This window comes from Nicrophorus vespilloides, unplaced genomic scaffold (genome assembly GCF_001412225.1).
Source record: "Nicrophorus vespilloides isolate i.1.1-1 unplaced genomic scaffold, Nicve_v1.0, whole genome shotgun sequence".
In the NCBI taxonomy this organism is placed as follows: domain Eukaryota; kingdom Metazoa; phylum Arthropoda; class Insecta; order Coleoptera; family Silphidae; genus Nicrophorus; species Nicrophorus vespilloides.
In genome coordinates, this window is record NW_017096336.1 from 1 (window position 1) to 21,944 (window position 21,944).

Below are 21,944 nucleotides of genomic sequence, written 5' to 3' on the forward strand. Positions count from 1 at the left end.
GTGTTTTTAGATTTCATTGATTTTCTCGAAAACTATTATACATAGAATGAATCCAAAAGATGCATATAAAAGCTGAATGTTTGGGGAATCTAGCAAAATTTTCTCGAAAACTATAATACATAGAATGAATCCTAAAGATGCATATGAAAGCTGAATGTTTGGGGAATCTAGCAAGTATCGATATATTATTGTGGCTTTAGCCGTTTGGGTGTAATACGCGTTCTTTTTATGAAATGAAGGGGCTTGGGGAGGCGCCAAATGATTACATACTTTTGAGGTAGGCGTAGTAACTTCAAGTTTGGAAACCACTGACATAGACCGAGCGTTGCATAAGTTTGCAAGTGGATAAGAATATATGCAACTATATACTCCAGTGAGTTTCGATCGTAATCTAATGTGCGTGCGTTATTTAATAGTAGATACAATCTAGATTTTCAATTGAATTGATTTATTTAGTTTATTTCCATTTCATAATTTGATTAAATAATTACGTAACTATTTTAGTGAAAATTAAGGTGTAATTTTTTTTTGTTGGCAACCAAATTAGCCTTTCATATTAGATGTGGAAATAGTCTAAATATATCTATACTTAAATCGAATGAAAAAAAAAACTATTTCCCGAAATACATCTTTTCGGTCTAAATTCCACTCATCTTCGTGATCGTTACACAAAGTGCCGCCTCTCCGATAAACTGACAAGCAAACGTCACTCGATACCGCCGCAGCTGTTAAATTAACTTTCTTTTGTTTCATTTCGTCGTTGTTATTTCCGATCATTAATAAACTGACACTCGTTCAATTACGCCAACTTAACTTTTGAATTGGATCCACCTGTTCGGTCATTTCTTGCCGTGTGTCTGTCGTGATTGACGGTTTAATTTATGAAAAAACGCAAATACAGCAGAGACGTTAATTAAGTGTGGAAAGTCTATTTTAAATTCAATTGTTTCTTCTTTTCTTTTTTCGTTCGTGGCTTACTTGTATCCGTTCGGTGTGGAGTGCCGGCGGAAAATGCGACGCGCGGGAAATACGAAAACCCGCATCGCCGGGAAACTGAAGCGCCTCCTGCGGTCGTCCTCGTCCATTTCGTCGTCGGCGTCGCAGGATAACAGAACTTGGACTAAGAAACAGACGCGTTTTCGACTGAGTCCGAAACGTGATTATATCAAAGTGGATTAAAATATCGCTATAAATTTTAACGTTTTTTTTTGTTGCGTTTCATTTTTTTTTTTTCGATTTGATATATTGGTCTATCGTAGACGGCGACAACACGCACGTTCTGGTACATTTCGGAGGCTGTCGTCCTTGTCCCCCCCGTTTCTCTAAAACTAGTTTCCCACTCTCACTTTCCGATCGCCTCGAGTTTTCGCAACGCACCGAATTCTGCGTCAATCTGAAGAGTAATTTATTTATTTGGGTTACCATGACTACTCTCCTCTTTGTTTGCGTTGTGTGTGTTTTTTTTTGAGTATGTTGTTTTGTATGTTGTTTTGTGTGGAGGTTGAGAGAACACCGAACACTTTCGTTTCTCTATCAATCATTGCGAACTATTACTATTTCTGTCCTTGGCTTACCCATTTAGGAGCGCGGGATCGTTCGGGCCCCTTACGTCTTCCAGATCGCTGACATTCTCGCTGCTCGGAGGATCCTCGGCCAGCAGAGACGGGCTCGGACACGGTCTAAAACAATACACACGAAATTACATCAAAATCATCATCGCCACTACTTACAATCATCGGTTGATCGAAATGAAGGGAAATCGCATCCGGTGCAGCCATCAAATCAAAAGTATTGATCTTGGCAAAAACTCGTCTTTTGAACTAAATTTAGCGCAATTTTTGTGTTTATTTATAATCCGGAAACGCATGCTTGCATCTTCAGACGAACGCCATCTGATTTTAGTTATAAAAACAAAACCGATCATCAAAATATCCAAGTGTACCAACATTTTATTTTGTTTTATTGGAATTATCAGTTGTGTGCATTAAAATGAGTTAATTATATACTCATCATCTTTTACGTAGGTCGGTAAAGTAAAAAGTTATGATAATCGATCGATGCGAAAGCTTTTTAGATAATGAATTAACTTTTCGTACGTAATAACATGCATATACATACGTTTATATAAATAAACGAGTCGCATTGTGAAAGTGTTCATCAAAAGGACGGAATGACGTATACGCATGATGTATAAATAATAATGGCGGCTTAAAAATAGAAAAATTCCACATGAATAATAGATCGATGCTTCTATTCTGGTTTGAAAACTTTTGTTTTAAATTTGATTTGAAAGCAACATTTAAAACAATTACTATAAATTTTTAATTGAATTTTGATAATCTCAAATGATATTCATATTTAATTATTGTTAATTAAAGTTCGGATACATTAAATGTAATTGGATTTTGCGGTAGCTTTGTTTAAAGTTTAAATGAATAAATTAGAACGCAATGTAATTGAATTTGTTGTCATTAATGCACTCTAGCGGTTCTCATCAAAGTTAAAATCAATAATTACATTGTGTTAATTGTTTATTTTCTTTTGTTTTGTTCATACAATAGTGATTACAGTTAAATTAAATCAATATATCTGACGATTATCGTCTTTTCTTTAAGTTTGAATGCACTTGAGATGCAATTCGAATTCGATTCGTATTTAAATGCGCGATGCAATTCGACACACGTGCGATTTCGTGCGGCCGCCCCTCCCGTGTTCGAATAGTGAGCTCGTCTGCGTTTGAATTCAACCAATCAGCGAGCGGCATTTTCGTGTCGCTCAGTGCAACTTCACGTCGCTCAGTCGGTTGTGCGCGTCGCTGTTTGTTTGTTGCAAAAATGCATTTGATTGTGAATCTCCGCTCTGTTTGCTGTTATTTCAATGCGATCGAATGGGAATTCAAATTGGGAAGGAAATCAATTCGCTGAGCGTGAGTAATCTTTGCTTTTATTGAAACCTATCAATGTTCGTCAATTTCTTATTTATGTTTGCGGTTTTCTTTTGTATGATTGACATGATTTCCATTTTGTTTGCATCACGTGATTGTTTGTTTGACAATGCGCACTTTTGATTTTCGGCGATTTTTATTCTCATCTTATTACCACTCTCTAATAATCGACAAATATTGATTATTCGCTTTTATAATTTCAAATTGAAGCAAAATTTTCAAAAATAATAATTTTTATTATTAAAGTCACATATTTTTTTTAACACATTGACGACGGCATGACCCACCGGTGGGTCATTAATTATAAATAATAGTTTTGTTGCTATGTACGCCACTGATNATTTAGAACAATACGTGATATTGTGACATAATTTAGGCATACTTTACAAATTAACTTGCGAAACATATTTGAAATTTTCATTCAAAACGCAACGGCATTAAAAATACAATATGATTATCATAAGCAGATATATAAAAATTGCTCATTTATTCAAATACAATAGCTTAGAGCTTGAATATGCACATGATGATATATTCGACTTGAATAGAAATTGCAATAATCAATTATTATTATTGCTTATTATAAAACCTATAGCACTTTTTCCTAGCAAGTATAGAATTGAATGAAAATTTCAATATTTTTCACACAATTGTTATAAATTGCTTCAATATCATTAAAAAATGTATAAGAAAAATTTAAACGTTTGAAGGTTATAATTGACGTAAGATTGACTTTTCACTCAGTCCATAGGCGTCCACGAAAAATTTTCTGGGGGCAGACAACCCGAAAAGCGCCGTCCTTAATGTGTTAAACATTTTAATTCAATAACAATAATTAGCCAAAAAGATCTATTGACTATAGGCCTTTCTGTTCAAATTGTTATTATAATTTTTCAATGGGTCTATTACGATCAATGGACTAATGACCGAATTTTATTAACTTTATTTCTTTTTAATTGTTACAGAATCCTCTTCAGACTAGATACAATGTGCAGAGGAGCTGATTTCAACAACTGCAAATTATAGAATGTCGATATGGATTGAAAAGAAGTAAGTGATTTTGTCAATTTGTTAATTATGTTTGTTCAATTTGGGATCTAAAAAAAATCTAAACTTTTTGATATTGTATAGAAAGAATCACGACTAGTCATCAAGTTTAGATTCTGTATGATTGTTTCGAGTCGAGTTAAAATAATAGCAATATTTATTGGTGACTTTAAATTATAAGTTAAAAGTGTGAATGCCTTGAACCACGTTCGTATAATAAGTGGTTGTTGAGAGTTATTTGATTACACAACCAAATAGTTATCCTTAAAACTGCTGTCCGTTCAGCTAAAAAAAGGAAACGTCCGTGTTCGTATCGATTGCGAGACTAAGTCGATTTCCGTTAAGGGACTCTCGAAGTTTGTCTGCTCTCTTCTTAGGTTATTCTCATTCGCGAAGTATGGTAACGTGGTAATGATCCGATTTTTTATTCGCGACTTTAAACCCTAATCACCGCCGGTGCACTGAACCTTGTTAAAACGGTGATCCATACTTACACGTGAATAATGCATGCGGTCGTGTACATTTTTTCCCTCTGAAAGTGCGCGAACCTCTTTGTTTCTGTGCTCAATATAAGTTTATTTTGATTGTTGCCGTTTCTTTTCGACTCTTGTTGTTGTTATTATTATTATTGTTGGCGATGCCTTATTCGGTGCTCATTCACGCAAACGAACACACAATTATGTAAACGGCCGTCGCGCCAAGGTTCCGGTAAACTGGATCGCGGCCGGTGTGCTTCGCGTTTTCCCGCTTTGCGCCTGCCCGGGTCGGCGCCGCGTCGAGGGAATCCTTAGGAAATGAAAAAGGGTGAAANNNNGTAAGTAAATGGGAAAAGGATGAGGAATGAATGGGTGGTGTTGGTAATGGAAACGAGCCAAGGATGCGAACTTTAAACTTTAGTCGTGAGCGAAGGGAGGATGTCACAACGGGGAATGACATCTATTATTTAGAATGTGCGGTGTAATTAAACTGAATGCGTTTTATGTAATTGAACGAGTAAATTGATTCGCTTTTATTTCCTTTTGCTTTCAAGTGATTTCTTTGTTCAAGTTCATTGGCAATCGAGGCGAGTGAATGAAAAAAGTTTTCTTATGTTAATTGACTAGTCATAATGAAATAGATAGTTAAATTTAGTACAAATTCAACTAACTTTACTACAATTTTGGTTAACTTACAAAAACACTGTTTTTATTAGTTTTCATTACCATATTCATTAAATGTATATAGTTTATGTTCTAGGGAAGTTTCTTCTTTAATCGTAATATATCATCCAAAATTTGGTACAACTTGTCTATTTCATCCATAAATAGACAATACAAAATTTTATTTTTTGTCTTATTAGATTTTATTTTTTCTAATTACATTTATTTGCATTCGTTGACTGGAAATTAACTTAATCGGGAATTAGAGACGGAATTGATTTTTTGGCGTGTTTGGCAAACGTATCTCTCCGGAAATGGAATTGCAGTACCGGCCAATGGGCCGGAAATGAGGACTAAATCCGGGATCGATCGATTTTTTAATTATGTAATTTTTGAGCATCCTTTTCCTATTAAATATTTCTCGATTATGAGATTAAGAATTGAGCAGATATTGAAAACCTTTTTGCGCAAATGGTTCAGGGTTCGAAGTGTGCAATCAGCAAAATTGGAAACGCTCACCCAATAAGTGTTTCCATTATATATTAGTATCATTATTGTTGTTTTCTAATGGAAAGAAGTGGCAATACTTTGAGTGCTGTAAGAACTTTCCTACTTACAACTAATTTCACTGCTACTACAAAGTTCTTATATTGTCTTGTTTACTTATTTTCAGTTTATGTATTAGTTTTATGTTATGTACTTTTGAATAATCTATTCTTATTAGAAATACATGTATCTAATAAGAATTAGTATAAGATTCGATTATGTAATTTATGAAATTTTTACAACACAATTAAAGTATAGATTTATTATTAAATGAGATAGTTTTACGAACTTGAATGCAGGTAGAATAAAATAAATGATTTGATTTAAAAATGAACTGAATTCAACTGAAATGTGTTTATGTTAATAAATCTCAGTTCTAGTTAACTTTGGAAAATTTAGGAGAATCAATTTTTGTTGCTTTGTTTCTTTTCTTTGGTCTTTTATAAAAATCTCTAGTAATAAATTGTGAAGCAACGTTCTCGAAAACACTTTGATACCGAACAGCGTTCGCTCCATCCATTTTACCTGTGATTATTGCTTTTAACAATATTTACTTTGTAATGTCGTTTGGAAGAATTCCGATCTGCGCTCTCGATTTAGAATTGCATCATTCTATCATTATTCGTTGAGAAACTTTAGAGAATTTCATTTATATTATATTTCTGATTGATTTTAGATTTGACAATAAAATAATGTCAATCATAACTAAAAGCTTTAGGAACACGCGATTATAATATAGAAGTAATTGGTCTTCATTAGGTAAACTACATAAAAAAACATGTTATTCTATTATATTATATTTAGAGAAATTGAATATTATTTGAATCTCGTCCTATTTTCAATATAATGTAGTGATTTAATGTATATAATGGAAGTGGATCGATATTTTAAACTTTAATTTGACATTCGAGAAAACCGTCCAACTTTAAGTTTCCATGGTAACGTCTGTCGATTCTTTTTTTGATTTCCTGTTGCCATGGACTGCCATCGCCTTAAGAGACGAGACAAGGTTACGTAACTTTATTTTAAATTTTCTTTTTCTATTTTTTTTTTCGGACTAGATAGATGCACGCGCCAGATTACACCACCACCCTTGCCATCATCCCTGTTTCCTCTTTAGCGGCACTTCCTGCGCCTTTGATGAAGTGCCCTCGCGGAATTTCCATATCTTGTGCCCAGATAATTACAATAAAATAATTACCTTTGGCCTGGTTCCAGGAGCGTCCGATTCGCACACACGCGATTTCCACCCACCGCCCGATTTCAGGTGGCTCTTATTATCTTTTTTTTTAATTCACTACGGGGATGAGTTCAAATCGTTACGTATTTCTCGTCTGTGATCGTGAACTTGATTATCTGTTGCTATTATTTGTTTTAAGTTGCGATTGTAGTGTTTGTATTGCAGTTTGTGAGTGTCCTGTACTGATTTTGTGAGTATTTTCGTGTCGAAATGGCGGGCTAGTTTCTTCAGTTTCTGGTTCAGTGTGTTAATGTGACGCGTGGGGTCGCGATCGCGCTCTGCCCAAACGGCGCGTTCCTGCGACGCGGATCCTGCGATCTGTCGTATCCTGGAATGGTCCAACCCGGCTGCTGGATGCAGTGGCGTATCCTGTTGATGGACCATTCTCAAATTCAACATTTATTTATATCATTAATAATTTAACATATATTTTGATATACAATTTGATTTTAATAGGTACTAACGTACATTAATAAAACGATCCTATTACTTTAATGAAAAGCAATAGACAGAAATAAATTAATCAACTGGGAATTGAGTTGTACAAATGATCAATCAACAATTGTAAATTAAATGTTTCATTTTTCGTCATTGTAAAAATATAAAGGTCGTTTGTTGTGCATTTATTCAAAGTGCTCGTCGTTGAGATCGTCAAATGTCACTCGAAGCGTCACTCCAATGTACAATTATTTGATAAATGTCCTTTGTTGTCCTGTCCGTAAATGTGCGTGTGCATATGATTGAGTGGAATTAATGTAACAATAATTACGAGCCGAACGAATTAGTTATTGATAACTGTTACCATGGCGGGGTGGAGGTGGTTCGGTTGTTGATACTGGAATGTTCTGAACGTATATTATTAAACGTGTTTATCGAGAACTCGACCTGTTATATTCATTAATTTCCTTCGATACTTTGCTACAAAAATAAAGTTATTTACCTACAAGGAAATTGCCCAAATAATTAATGTTTCATTCCTTGATACGTGACATGTTTCATTTAACATTGGAAATATATTTTTCCCTGTTTTATTAATAGATATAATTGTCCGACAAAATACTACGTCTACCAGGCGCATCCACCATTTTTTTCTTTGTTTTCATAATTGATTTTAGTAAATATAATCCTTATAGTTTTCTATATTTAGTAATAGATGATTACTGGAATTGTTGATAAACGTGATTTATCAAATAACAAAAAAAAATCATGGAATCTGATAAAAAGGCACTCCTTCATTTAGAAACGTAACATTTTCTCCCCATCTACGCCCATGGTGGTTGGTTGCGACCGCGCGCAACTATTGATTCCATCCAGTGCGCGAGAGATGAATTCTGGGGGTTTGGAGAATCGCGGGCGTTGAAAACACCTCCTCCTTCTCTCACAAACACTATACGCACACCCTTTGTTCTCGTCCCCATTCTCACTCTCTCTCTATCTCACTGTTCTGACTAGCGGCCTTACATTGCTACATACTCCTGCATAACACACATACGTACATTCACTGAAAGAGGGTGGGTGCTTGGTTTGGGGGTGGGTGGCGAGAGGTGCTGTGGAATGGAGAGCAGCAACAATGGCCATGAATAAAATAATGCGACTGGTTTTGTGTCGGTTCGAAAATAAAACGGACGAATGGGTTCCGAGCGAAAACAATTTCGCGTTTACTTGAAGAAAACATTCCGTTTTTCTCCTCTCCTCCCCCGTTGGCGAGGCAACAAAAGAAAATTTCGTTCATTCAACGTTTGCTATTTGCGTGGGAGGTCCGTGAAATTGGCCCAAATTCACGGACACGTCGATTCATAATTCATCATTTTGCCGTTATTGTTTTGTTATTTTTTTCTCTCTCTCGATATTTCGCATTATAAATTTCTTTGATGTCCCGTGTGCAAGGACGTAATACTTTTGAATTTTCTAAGTTAAATTTAGAGATTCATAAACATAAAACAATAATTTCATTTGTATGAAATATTCTGCACTAGCGATAATCCGGAACTTTGTGAGGTCATTGAAACCGGATGGAAACAGATAAATAATTTCCGGAGAGTTTATGTTTTCCTCGTAAAATCCGATCCGTTTTGGCAGCGCCTGCGGCTGCACGGGACGTTCGGTGTCAAAGTCGGGAATGACATGAAGGGGACGGACGGCGCGTCGTATAAAATTCCGCGGTTTATTTTAGCGAATGTCTGGACGGAAATAACGATTTTCACCGTACCTTGCAAACCTTTGTCCCATCGCACTAAATCATTCGAATCAAATCGATACGTGCGGCGCGTGTTTTTATTTTTGTTTTTTTATTTTGGTTTCTGCACGTTCCTTACAATGATCTTGACATTGTCTAAGCGACTGCGGTGCGAGGGGAGATACTAAATTGTAGCTTTGTTGCTAAGCAATATAAACCAATGGCGTGTAGTGGTTACTATGGTTTAACTTTGACTTTAAATTTGACTTACGTATAGGAGGCGTCTTTTAAGTTTTTGTTTTGGTTTTGATCGTTCACCGCGAACACATCTTGCCGACTGGCCCTTTTCCTTACATCCGTGGAAGTCGATTCTCATGCAACGTTACCAAATAACTGCATGTTACCATGGAAACGACATCAATCGCAATTCTTTAGCGCCATAAAATCAAAGTTTGTGGTTTTATCTATTTTTTTTTATTATAATATGTTTAAAGGTCCTTCTATAAATTGATTAGAAAACAGTATTTCATAGCAAGTGACTATGCTATTATATTCAAATTGATGATTTCGTTTATTTTTAGATATTGTTGATTGTTTTTTTTTATTACATCAATATCTATTATTCTCTCGTTATCATTAAATAAATTGGTTATGGAGGTTGAATGATTGTAATTATTGTATATATAAATATTTATTTTTTTAAATCTAAGGCATAATTTTATTTAGAAAAACAATCTAAATTATTGGCTCTAGTTATTTAGAAATATACGTCTTGTTCTCTATATATAATTATTAATAGTTACGTAAGTTGCTTATCGTTTAAATATTGACATACTTAAAAATATTATTATAAATTATTGCATACTAATTATTATTTTTATGTCAAGGTTAATTACATTAAGTATATATTTTTAATTAATTTTTATGTTTATATACAAAATGTGATTAAAAATAATTTGTAAAGGCATTTGCAACACTTTATAAACTAGTTTAACTATTTTAAAATGAAGCCGGGAATTATGCGGAGTAATGGATGTGCTGAGATACTTGTGTTTGTGCCAATTCTGAGTTTTATGTAAAGGATACTTAGATAACTTTGTGTTGAATTCATTCAAAATGTTTGTAAAATTGAGAATTGTAAACAAATGTTGTTATTAATATGTGCCTGGATAAAATTATAATTGAATAATATTGTGAAATTTGAGGTAAACGATTAGAACTCACGGAATTTGAATCCGTTTATTGGCGAAGGGACTCATGGAGACGGCCCTTCTGGCCTTCGGTCCCTTTTCAGCCTCGTCATCAGATCGCCTGGAACCTGAGCAAAAGAGAGACATAAACAGATGTAGAATTCCGCGCGGAAAACGATGAAAAAGAAAGGAGAAGAGTGCGTATTTATAAATTGTTCGAAAATAGAACGTCCTTGAGTGTGCATGCAAACTCACCGTAAGCGGGGTCTATGCTTCGCGATCTTATGAGGATGGTTCTGTTGACCCACCTCCTGGAAAGCTTCCATCTTAAAGATCTGCCAAGGCTGTGGTGCGAATTCGACTTCTCGGACGCATCGCTTCCGGCCTCGGACGTATCGCTTCTGCTCTTCCGCATTGTTACCACGGAAGAGTGTTCCTCTTGGACACTTGCCACTTGCTCCACCGAAACCATCGCGACACTGTTCACTTGAATCGCGGGCAATCTTTGCATTACAACTATTTTCACACGACGGTACCGACGTCCACCGCGTCTCTCATCTCATCTCTCCACCACGCGACCACAGAATACACAAGAACACAACACCTACGACGATGACGACGTTACGACACCTGCAGCTGTGAACAGGTGTTTGCGCGGTTATCGCACGTAATCTCGAGTGCTTTGCGACCTCCTCTTATCACCACCTTATATATATAGATATATTTATATTTATTTATCTCGGATTTAGATAAAGTCCTCCGGATCTATCTCAACGACTGCTGTGCGTGTGAAAACTCGCAAAACGAATTGGCTCTAAATTTGAAATAAAAATGTACAAATATACATACGTAGTGCGATGTAGAGAGGAGGTGGTGGTGGTGATGTAGAAGAGGTAGGGACGATTTCGATTACATTTTTTTACCTTTCGGCAGAACTACTACCACGTGTGTGTAAATACAGTTTAATTATAAACACACATTTTATATCTCGAAACAATATAAAATCTTTACGCAGCGAAGATTTTCTTTTTGGAAAGTCACACGCAAACAGCCGATTTATTTGCAAGTTTAAACATTATCTCGAGCCAATTAACATACGTTGAATTATGCACGTATTTTGATAGGAAACTTTGCGAAGCGCGTTTAAAATATATTTGGAATTTTTAAAATTAACGGTTAAATTAAACTGTGGCGCCATCCAACGGAAATTATAGGCGTACAAACAACCTAATTGTGGACAATTTAAATTCTTGAACTTTTGCAAATGAGAAATTAGTAATGTAAACAGTTTTAGTATTATGTATACATTTATAATTGAAATATAATTAATTGAAATTTCACTAATTTATTCAAATTAAAATATTACATAATACATAAGCAATGCCCTCTGGCTTGGGGAATAGAATACAACCAGAGTGTCCCTTACTTGTCGTAAAAGGCGACTAAAAGGAGATGAATATTTGCATTCAGATATTTTTATTTTATTTATTATGCAACTCGATTTTAAGTAGTGTTTTCTTATCATTTATTTTCGTTTATCAATTCATTTGAACGTTGATTTATAGTAGTATTTTGTTACAAGGAAATTAATTGGAGATAAGTTGGAAAATGCGTTAAATATAGGATAGAAGACGTTTTGAAGGGAAACCATTTAAACCATTTATTAATCAAATATATTTATATACACGTACAATAATTTAGATATTTGGGGGCGTAAGTGTGTTAGATAATTCCGCTAAACAAGAGAGGGTACAATTAAAGTAGATAGTATCAATATTAATGTAAGTATTAGTAATATTAGTCGTAATAAGTGCGTTAAGCTATATTTATTCTGAGACCGGTTTGAGCGTTCGTCGGCAACAAACCATCGTGTCTTCATTACTAAGTTTTTCGGCCAATGATAGCAACGTCAGCTAAGAAAGGATACTTATCTCGCCTTTATTTAGATTATCATTTAAATTCATTTTAATAAGCGTTACATATCAATCTATCTAATAATATACGTATCAATATTTACTTCTGACATTTTTTTTTTCTTGTCACATTTACTTTAGTGAGTTCACGTTACACGCTACGTACTAGTTGTAATGAAATAACGAAAAAAGAAAATACCATTCATGCTAATCCACTCAATCGCAGGACGTATTCCAGTTTGTATTCCGAGATTTACGAACAATCGAAAATCTATTTACACGCACAACAAAACTCATGCGAGACTCGAGAACGAAACGGAAATTTATCTTTTTGTTTATCGGTACTTGGTACACTGCTTAAGCCTATATATCACAAACCCTTGTATTCTTTTCTCTTTTATTTTAATCTGTGGCGAAACCAAAGCTCTCTTCTCCCGCATTATTATTATTTTTTTTTCTCATAAAACGCAAACTAAACTTTTTCATCTTATAAAAATAAAAACGAAAATATATATAATTCTTTTTTCTTGTATATATAATATATTTCTTCAGCTACTGATTCTTTTCAATAAACTATTTGCTATAATGAGCATTCTCGTTTCAAACTACTTAAGAAATCCGTCCATAAATATCTTCTTTTTTTTCTCTCTTTCAATATATAATATATATTCATATAATCTGTGTCTGTTTGTTTTGTTTATACAGTTAAAAGCTCCGATCTCGGTGTCGCCGCTTTTTAAGCTAATTAGAATTACGATAATCTTAAGTTGGTAACAAAAATTAACGAGAAAACATCAACTTCCTCTCCTCTCCTCCATCGATATTTACATTTAAACTACTTTAAAACTAAGTACACTAGCTGTTTGAGTTATATTTTTGTATATCATGTTTGTTTTATTTCTTTCGTGGTTCGAGAAAGCTAAATTCTAAGCAAATTCGGCGCGCGTCTCAGGGTAAACGAAATTTGTATAAATCGTGAAGCCGAGTATGTTTGAAACTCGTTTATATAATTTTGTTTAGTTATTTTTATAAATTAGTAACTTTTTATTAGTTATTTCTAATTGATTCTATAACACATTTACTTATAGCTATTTTGGTTATACTTTGTGTATCATTAACAAACATTTTATCGAGATTATAAACTTTAACTTTGGTGAATAAGTTATCTAATTTTGATTTAAATGATGGCATGATGGCATTTCAAACAAGCTATTACTTCTTTTAATAATATTAATATTCGTGATAACTTGATGAANNNCTTTACAGTCGATTATTGTATATTTGTATATACTAATATGTTGCTATTACGTTTAAATATCAATGTATATATATACTAGTTTGTATATTCGTTACGTGAGTTTTACATTTATTACAGATATTTTTATTATGTTTAAAGAGAGGGTAGATGGGGAAATACGTCGCTTCGTTTCCACCGATCAGAAACGTGTTTGTTTTGTGCCGATTTTGTTTGTATGTTTCTTTTTTCTTTCGTTTCTTTAAGTAATCTTCCGATCCATGATCGATCGATGAACAAAGATCGCATTATTTTTACTCGCGCAGTTTGTGCCAATCGGCGATCTGGCGCCGAGGCGAGTTGCACACCTCGTTCCAATGATGCAACGCCGATCCCGTGCATTTCTGTCCTCCCAGGTCCAGCCTTCCGATCACCTGAAACAAAAACCGCACGATCAGATTTAATTTGCTCTGGGTGATCACTTTCGAGTGGTAGAAGATAGAACCAACCTCGTTCTTGGTGACGCGATCCCAGTCGAGCAGCAGGAATTCGAGGCTGACCTGCTCGAGACCATCGCCGCCGCTGGGGATGTCGAAGACGAAGCTCTCGTTGAAGACGGGGCTGAGGGTGCGCTTCTTCACGTGCGTCTTCTTCTTGGCGATGCGTTGACCGTTGTAGAGCAGGTATATCTTCACGTAGGGATCGGCAAGACCGGTCACGTCCATCTTGGGCAGATTTCGGGCCTTCAGGACGACCACCGTCAGACGGTTGGCGGCCGGCTGCCAGCAGAGCGACACGAGCAGTTCGCCGCGCCCCTGCGATTTTATCTAACAAATTAAAACGTTATTTGGAACCTTATGATTCGGAAGAAACGGAAGCTCTGTTGTTTTTTCTTTGCAACAAAAACGCTCGCCCGATCGTTTATGTTAGGGTTGCCACACCCCATCCACCACCGATCGAATATACCCCATTTTGACACTTTGCTTCATCCACACAACCTTCCTTCTACCCACTACTAATACATTATAATCATCAAAGCTTTATTCGATTTTAATAAAGTGAAACCACCCACAATCATCTATCGCCAGTTGTTATTTTGTGCCCTAATAATATCAATCTTTCAACTCGCAACGTTACACAAATTTTAACAAATGAATGCAAATGTTTACTAAATTACTTTCTAGCAAGGACAACTTTTGCGTGTGGCAACCCTAACTTAGGTGATGAAGGTGAAGGTGACTAAATAACTAATTTAGAGGCCAAAGAGATGGATAGAGAGATAGTCCAAATTTAGAAACAAACGTATATTTTCTTTAGAATTCCTTCGTCTTCCATATCATATATGTATGTGTGTTTATATATATAATATAGTAGCGTTACAAATTTTACGAGAGTACAGAGAGGTAGTGAAAAAGCCTAAAGTGGGTGTTTGCATGTCGGTGTTGTGGTAGGTGGGGTGTCGTGTCGTGAAGGGAGGTCAGGTTCACAAACAATATTTCAAAGAGACATAGGGGGGAGGGTGGTGGTGGCTGTGTGTGGTCTGTGTACTTGTCCATAAAATATATTAACTATAAATAATAACAATCGATTCTTGTCTTTTTTTCAGTTTTTTTGTGTCTTTCCCTTCTGTTTTTGCTTGCATTTTTTTTTTATTGGGTATCGCTACTCACTTTTAAGCTCCTTGGCTGAATCTCACGAGACAACGCCATCTGCTGGTTCTCGGCCTGAGTGATGTCGACGGTGTTGAGGGCGCAGAAGACCTCCCCGATGATGTCGTCGCGAGAGTAACGGTCAAAGCTGAGCACGACGAAGTGCAGAGTAATCGCAGGAAGTTGATTGAAATTGATGCCGTAGAAGGTGAAGTCCTCGTCGTAGACGGGATTTCGGGTCTTGCGGAGAACGCGCGTCTTCACCTTGTGCTGCTTATCAGGTAGCAGTTGCAGCTTCACGTAGGGATCGCTCGAACCCAGGTTCGGATCCTTCGCAGGAAGATCGCGGCATCGCACCACCGATACGATCAGCGCGTTCTTGTCGTGCTTGTATCTGAAGAAACGTGAGTTTTACCATCACCAATACTTTTATCGTTTCCATTGTTCATACCTGAGCTTAAATACGAGCTGACCGAGATATGAAGCGCTCTGTTCCAAGTTCTTTTCGTTGGTTTCGATCTCTTCCTTGCTGGGAGAGTGTATCTCCGATTCCGTGGTGAAGACGTTCTTTGGAGGCATCGGCAGAGGCTCTACCATCCCCATATTACCATTAACACCTGCCTCCAGAGCGCCATGCATACTCCCTGTCGGACTAGGAGTATTATGTCCAGACATCTACAACAAGTATTATAATCGTTTACAATAGTTATTATCAAAGCGTTAAATTTTGAAACTATCATATTCTAATTGGAATATTAATGAAATTATGATCATTATTTTTAACTTGAAGATAATGACATGTCATAAAAAGATGATAGAAAAAGATAAGGCGCACGAGGCACGTGCTATTTAAAAAAAGAATACGTAGTTTTATGTAATCGATTTCATCATCCTGTTCAGATAACAACAGACGATTTTGAGAGATACATGACAATTGTTTCTACATATATTTCTTCTGCTTGTTTGCTGCTACTCAGCCTTGGAGAAGGAAAGGGGGTTGGTGGTTGGCATGCAACAACGTAACACTTCGAATCAATACGAAATAATTTATGCAATTCTCAACCTCGCAAAGCAAAACAAAACTAGAATAAATGGGAAAATCGAACTGAGCGCAATGTTCAGTTCATCGAAAGACAAATATACGTTGACATAAAATAATGGCTTCAATTCGATTGACAATTGAGCATTTGCAATGTAATTGATGTAAAATTAATTCATCTTTTTTAATGAGACAAATTTCTATGTTGTTCAAATTTTGTTAGATTAGTTGCTCTTTGGTTCGGGGCAAATGATTATTAAAGAATACGACCAAAGTAACTCCTGCTTGTCGTAAAAGGCGACTAAAAGGAGAAGATGTTATTTTTTAAAATGTTGAATTATTGCGATACAAGTTTGTAACAAAATTTGATGTAAACATGTTTTGCATTTGTTAACACTTTTCTTTATTAGAATCATATCGATCGGATGGTGCTTACCCCAGGAGGTGATCTAGCTGGTCCGGTGGGACTGGGGCTCTTCTTCAGGTAGTGCGAGGTGCTTGTCCCAGCGGGGCTCTTGACTGCCGTCGGCCTCCTGTGGCTGTGGAAGGCCAACGGCTGGTCGGGCCCGTGCCTCTTGCCGTTCTGCAGACGGCGGTTACGACGGTAGCAGAAGCATGTCACCGCTACCAGGAACAGCAAGACAATAGCCGACACCAAGCATATTACGATCAGAGTTAACGGCGTATCCACAGCTGCAGAAAACAAAACAAAATTATTTTTTGTTGTAACATGGTAAGCGTTTCATTTGTTACTTTATTTTTAACGTTTATTTTTAGAACAAAAGTTTTGATTGCTAATGGATCACTAATTAATTCCACATTGTAAATAAGTTTTAATTGAAGCCCGGCGCATCCACTATTTATATTTATACCACCTTCGTAACTGCGACGCAATAAGTCTATATACTCTTTGCTTGTTTGTAAAATAACACTTAGTATATAATCCCCATTACCATGCTAAGTAATTCGCTATAATAAATTCATTATTTAAGGAAGGAATCGCAGTGAATCATCTTAATTCTCCACTCAATTTATACTAAGTGGATAGCGGCAATTAAGGATAAATATTGTGGCATTTATTATATATAAAAGTTTCATTTATTAGACGTATTCATAAATTATTCAACATGATTTATCGGCATTGCGGAACGGCCGCAAGAGCGATGTAGAAAACTAATAATAATTGAACGAGTTTTGAAAGTTTAACGTGGATAAAATTCGGTCGTTAGTCGTTAAATTATGGATGCGGTCTCGTAGGTTGCCTATAAACTTTAATGAAGTTCGCACATTTGTCGCATATTTTTTTTTTGGTCCAATTTTATCTTTCTCTCTCTCGCATTTTCGCTCTCGTTCGCCACCGGCGGCGAATCAACAAAAAGTTCGCTCCGCTTTTCAGTAATAATTAAAGCGAGTATGCAAACAGCATCGGAAACCGTATACTTTATAAATAGCGCAGCGCTCTCGCAATTATCGTGATTAAGTAAATCTAATTAGCGGAAGAGCGTTGCGTTTCCGCAGATGTTTTTAGAAAACATTCGCTTTAATCTGGAATGCCAGAGGTTGATCCTAAATAGAGGAAATGCAATGAGTGTATTCGTTGTCTCCTATTATATACATATATATAGCATACATAATTTATTTCAACTCCTCCGGCGATGTTCCCACTTTGACGTAGTGGAGGAGCTTGCGTGTCTCGATGACCTCTTGCGCCGGGGATTCCCCCCAGACATGAGCTAGAGACCAGACTAAGAGGAACATCAACTCAATAGTTAACAACCTAAATTATTACCGGTATTTTCTTGGGTAGCGCGAACTAAGTTACAGCAATTTACGAGATGGCTCATCTCTGGCCGATTGCTAATGAGCAAGAATTGGCTTAAATTAAATGAAACCAGTTCGCTTGGTTGCCTACATCCATTGGTTGTTTCCCAAAGTAATTACACAACTTTCGCGGAAAACTCAATCATAAAAAAATATTAAATCGATGGTTGTATACGATAATCGGATTAGGGGTTAATCGCCATTCACTTCATCTAAAGCCGGTGAGTTCTCTCAAATTGCAATTTCAAGCGAATATATGTATAAAAGAAAATAAATTCGGTTGCGCACATCCGGGAAAAAAGTTAATGAATTAATTTATGTGCGGATTAAGGGCGGAATTGCATTAGGTGAGCCCATTTTTTTATTATTATTTCCATCTGCTCTTCTCCATTTTTACGGCGGAGCAGTAAACCCGCGCAGGGCCGTAACGTAATAATACTAAAAAAAAAATAGTAACTTACACACATGCTCGTGTCTGTGCCGTAATAAAATTGCAGTCGCGTATATATTTAAGGACGTCAATTCGTCGGGTTCTTTTACTGCCTTTTACAGTTACCAAAAAAAAAGAAAGTCGAAGGAGTTTCGTTCGCCGTTAAGCAAACCGCATATAAAACGGGGAAATGGTAATGAACTATATTCCAACGAAACTTTATTAAGAATAAGTTTTTTTCAATTTTATTTATTAAAATGTATATTTATTTATTACAGATTTGGTAAGTAAAATAACTTAGATAATTGTGTTTGTTTTGTTTTAAGGCTCTCTTTGTAAACGTGATTTTATGCCGCATTTTCGTTCGATTAGTTTAGCTACATTTTCGAGACTTGAGACTTCCTTCAATTAAAGATGACTTTAAATGTAAGTTTATTTTAATTAATAATTTGTGTTAAAATATTAACAAATATTGTTTCCAAAACTCACTATATCATAATTTTAATTGATGTCTCCGTAATCCATTTAGTTCTATTTGTGTGTTTTACTTTGAAATACTTCAATTTTCAAAATCAGAACTTTTGGCGTTCGCGAAAAGTCAACGGAATCAGTTCAACTTCGTTCCATTCAAATAGATTCACCGTCGAAGCGATTGTTTCCAAACAACTGAGTCCTTTGTCGACGCTGTTCAAAGCGCATTTCCAACGCATACGTAGGACGTGCTTTGCCAATTTAGTTTCTACGAATTACACGACTCTGTTCAATTATTCAATGTGACTTCAATGAAATCACGTTTCATTTGCGTTTCTTGCATACGCAATTTTTTTCCATTACAAGTTTTTCGTATTGATTTCATGTCTTTTATGTATTTTCGTATGCAATTTTGCAATTTTGAAGTTTGCTGCAGAATCAATTAGTTCGCAAACAAAGAAACGAATCTATTTTCGTCGTTCACTTTGTCGATGCATTCGAGCGCACTGCCATTTAGTTTCACTCGTGTTTCTCTATACATTGTTGTAACCATTCTTCGAACGTGACTCCTCGGGTATCTACCGGCGTCAAAAGGGCGCGCATTTATTTTAATTACCAATCGATAAAATACTCTTGCACGGCGCATAAATTTGCGTTAAAAAGTTTCGAAAGCACTTATTTTTTTCGCAAACCGTTTGAAATTTAATACACAAAATTGTCGAATAAAATTAATTGGATAAGTAAAATTACCATGCCCGGCGCATCCACCATAAATCTGGAGAGCGTGTAAACGTACCTTCTGTCCCGTTTGTGTTTAGTAAATGATTGAGTGCAATTTGGTGGAGTCATTAGGGCACAGTTTTGGGGGGACATAAACACGACCGCCGACGATCCAAATTTTGGTCTCATTAGGCCGGGGGATTCCCGGGGACACGGGTTGAAGCTTTCATTTGCAGCATAAATATCCGGGATTCCCTTTCCCCATTTCGCTCCGCCGTCTCGCGGCGTTCGCTTTTAGCACCCACTAAAAACGTTTCCGCGTTCGATGGAACCGCCCGCCCCATTTCAATATACGATGCACATCTACATGCCCGACCGTGGGGTAGGCTGCTATACTCCTATATAGCGGATATCGCAGGAACGTAAAGTAAATTGAAATATGTCCGCGGGGCAATTTCAATGAAATACCATAACGTTTTCAGAAAGAGTGGAATATATGTTTTTTCCATACAGTTATCATTTCATCAACCATTGAGTCAAAATTAAGACTAAATATTGTCTTATTAGCTCTTAGTTTTACGATTCTCGTGGATTTCATGAAATCCGCTTGTCTGCGTTCCGAGCAGTTGTAATCCGGTTAGGAATAATAATTCCGCGCATTTTTGTTCCTCGTTTAATTCCATGTAGTCGGAGCTTAATGGAAGCGTCGACGACAACGGCAAAAGGAATTAGCATTTCATTACGAGCGCTAAACGCCATAAGTTGTCCTCTCATATTTTCCGAGTGCAAAGCGAGAACCGTTTCGAAAACCTCGCTTTCGTTTTCTTTTTAATTAGTCCATCGCTTTACTTCGCGTTGACATCTTCTCATTCAATTTATTCTCGAATCTTTTACGAAACGCTCGCATTGCGTCTGCCAGTTTTAATATCTCTCTTTGAAACATTTCAAACATCCGAACTTTCGGAAGGAAATCGCATTTCGCTTTTCTCTTTGCGACTTAATTTCCTCCTCCCCTCTGAGAACGAAATAAGTTTCGTCACCAGAAGTCAACCCCTCCAAATTCACCCTGTTTCGCGCACCGAATTTGCGTCATTTTCGCAATTTCGGATTTTCTTATTACAATATTTTGTGTTTGATAATTCCTTTCCAAACGATGTTTATTATATTCTAAGCAACCGGTCGTCATCATTGATATGTTACATAATACGAATCCGCCTTACGGTTGTTATTGGATACAGGGATGATTGCCAATTTTCGTTTTTACTATCTCCCCTCCCCCCCATCCTGTTTCGTGACCTGATGTATTAAAGATCCTGCCGTGGTCGATGTTTTACACGTTCTCCCTTTCTCTCTCGCCTCTTTTTTCTCATCTCCCGAGGTGTTCGCTAGTATGTGTGTGTGTCTGTCTTTTCTCCTCGTCGGAATCGATCGCGGATGTCCGAAAGGCTTTCGAAGCTATTTTAAAAAAAAAGAGTCCTCCATCTACTTCATTATTTCATACCCCCCCAAAAAAAAGTTGAGAAATAATGGAGAAAACATGTTCGTTTTTTTTTTGTGTCTCAAATTGAATTAGTCGTTTTTGCAGAAACGTCTGTTAAGATAAAATCGATAGTAATGCGATATTAATTGATTGCGCCCTTCCGATCCGATCACTTCTTGCGATCCGCGTCACGAAAGTGATTCATCTTCGCGTCTCCGCTCTAAATAATTGATCTATTTGTTAATGTAATAATATTAAAGGAAAACAAGCGCCATAAGAATCGATGTTTTCTCGGACATTGGCCGAGTCGAAAATCAAGGCGGCCGAAATGTCACTTTTTTTTTGACGGTCAATTGTTTTTGCTGCACCACTCACCCGTTTCGATCGCTTTGATCTCTGGTCCATCCTCTGCCATCTTCTCGTAGCAGGCGCTAAACTCCTCTCTTCTCTTTATGTTTCCTTGGTCTGTATGTAAGGGGTGGATGGGTGGTTTTTTTTTTTGCAATCACAAGAAACAGAAATGTGTACGGTATAATAGTAATAATAACAACTTGAGACGGCGACACGACGACGCACTCGAAATGCGAACTTTACCGCTGATGAGAGATGTCGATGTCGAGGGGGATGTGTCTGATGGATGGATGGATGGATACTCGAATCAGATGGTACTATCAGCACTTTCGGCCTCTTCGGTGGTGGTGGGAACGAAGCGGACGCACACACACATACACATACAAGAAATAACACGAGCGCCCTCCTCAATGAAGAAGGTATCGTCGTCGTCTCTCTCTTCTCTTCGCTTCTCGTCCTTCCTATCCGGCGGTGTTGTGTGTGTATGTGTGTGTGTGTCGCGCGCGCGCGACGGAATCAATATCGCCGGTTCGACGCTTGCGCCGCGACGCCCA

The 21,944-nt window shown here is 36.7% G+C and overlaps 2 protein-coding genes across 7 annotated transcripts; both read right to left on the reverse strand.

Moving 5' to 3' along the window:
* Positions 1-681: 681 nt before the first annotated feature.
* On the reverse strand, positions 682-11,037 carry LOC108556700. 3 transcript variants are annotated; one of them, XM_017912909.1, is made up of 3 exons: positions 10,538-11,037; positions 10,317-10,410; positions 682-1,679 (listed from the first exon to the last, which is right to left on the reverse strand). In XM_017912909.1, exons 1-3 carry the CDS (start codon positions 10,791-10,793, stop codon positions 1,571-1,573), a joined length of 459 nt encoding a protein of 152 aa, XP_017768398.1. In that variant the 5' UTR covers positions 10,794-11,037; the 3' UTR covers positions 682-1,570. The 3 variants fall into 3 exon arrangements, 1 of the variants encoding a protein (XP_017768398.1); XR_001890828.1 differs by lacking the exons at positions 10,317-10,410; positions 10,538-11,037 and adding an exon at positions 6,878-7,266 and having other exon boundaries at positions 1,599-1,679; XR_001890829.1 differs by lacking the exons at positions 10,317-10,410; positions 10,538-11,037 and adding an exon at positions 9,364-9,428 and having other exon boundaries at positions 1,602-1,679.
* Positions 11,038-13,670: 2,633 nt separating this feature from the next.
* Positions 13,671-21,893, reverse strand: LOC108556703 (synaptotagmin-11). 4 transcript variants are annotated; one of them, XM_017912912.1, is made up of 7 exons: positions 21,634-21,893; positions 21,415-21,504; positions 16,554-16,810; positions 15,530-15,753; positions 15,100-15,472; positions 13,939-14,256; positions 13,671-13,863 (listed from the first exon to the last, which is right to left on the reverse strand). In XM_017912912.1, the coding sequence occupies exons 2-7, from the start codon at positions 21,452-21,454 to the stop codon at positions 13,744-13,746; spliced, it is 1,332 nt and encodes a 443-aa protein (XP_017768401.1). In that variant the 5' UTR covers positions 21,455-21,504; positions 21,634-21,893; the 3' UTR covers positions 13,671-13,743. The 4 variants fall into 4 exon arrangements, with proteins under 4 accessions (XP_017768401.1, XP_017768402.1, XP_017768403.1 ...); XM_017912913.1 differs by having other exon boundaries at positions 21,616-21,893; XM_017912914.1 differs by having other exon boundaries at positions 13,939-14,244; positions 21,415-21,893.
* Positions 21,894-21,944: the final 51 nt, after the last annotated feature.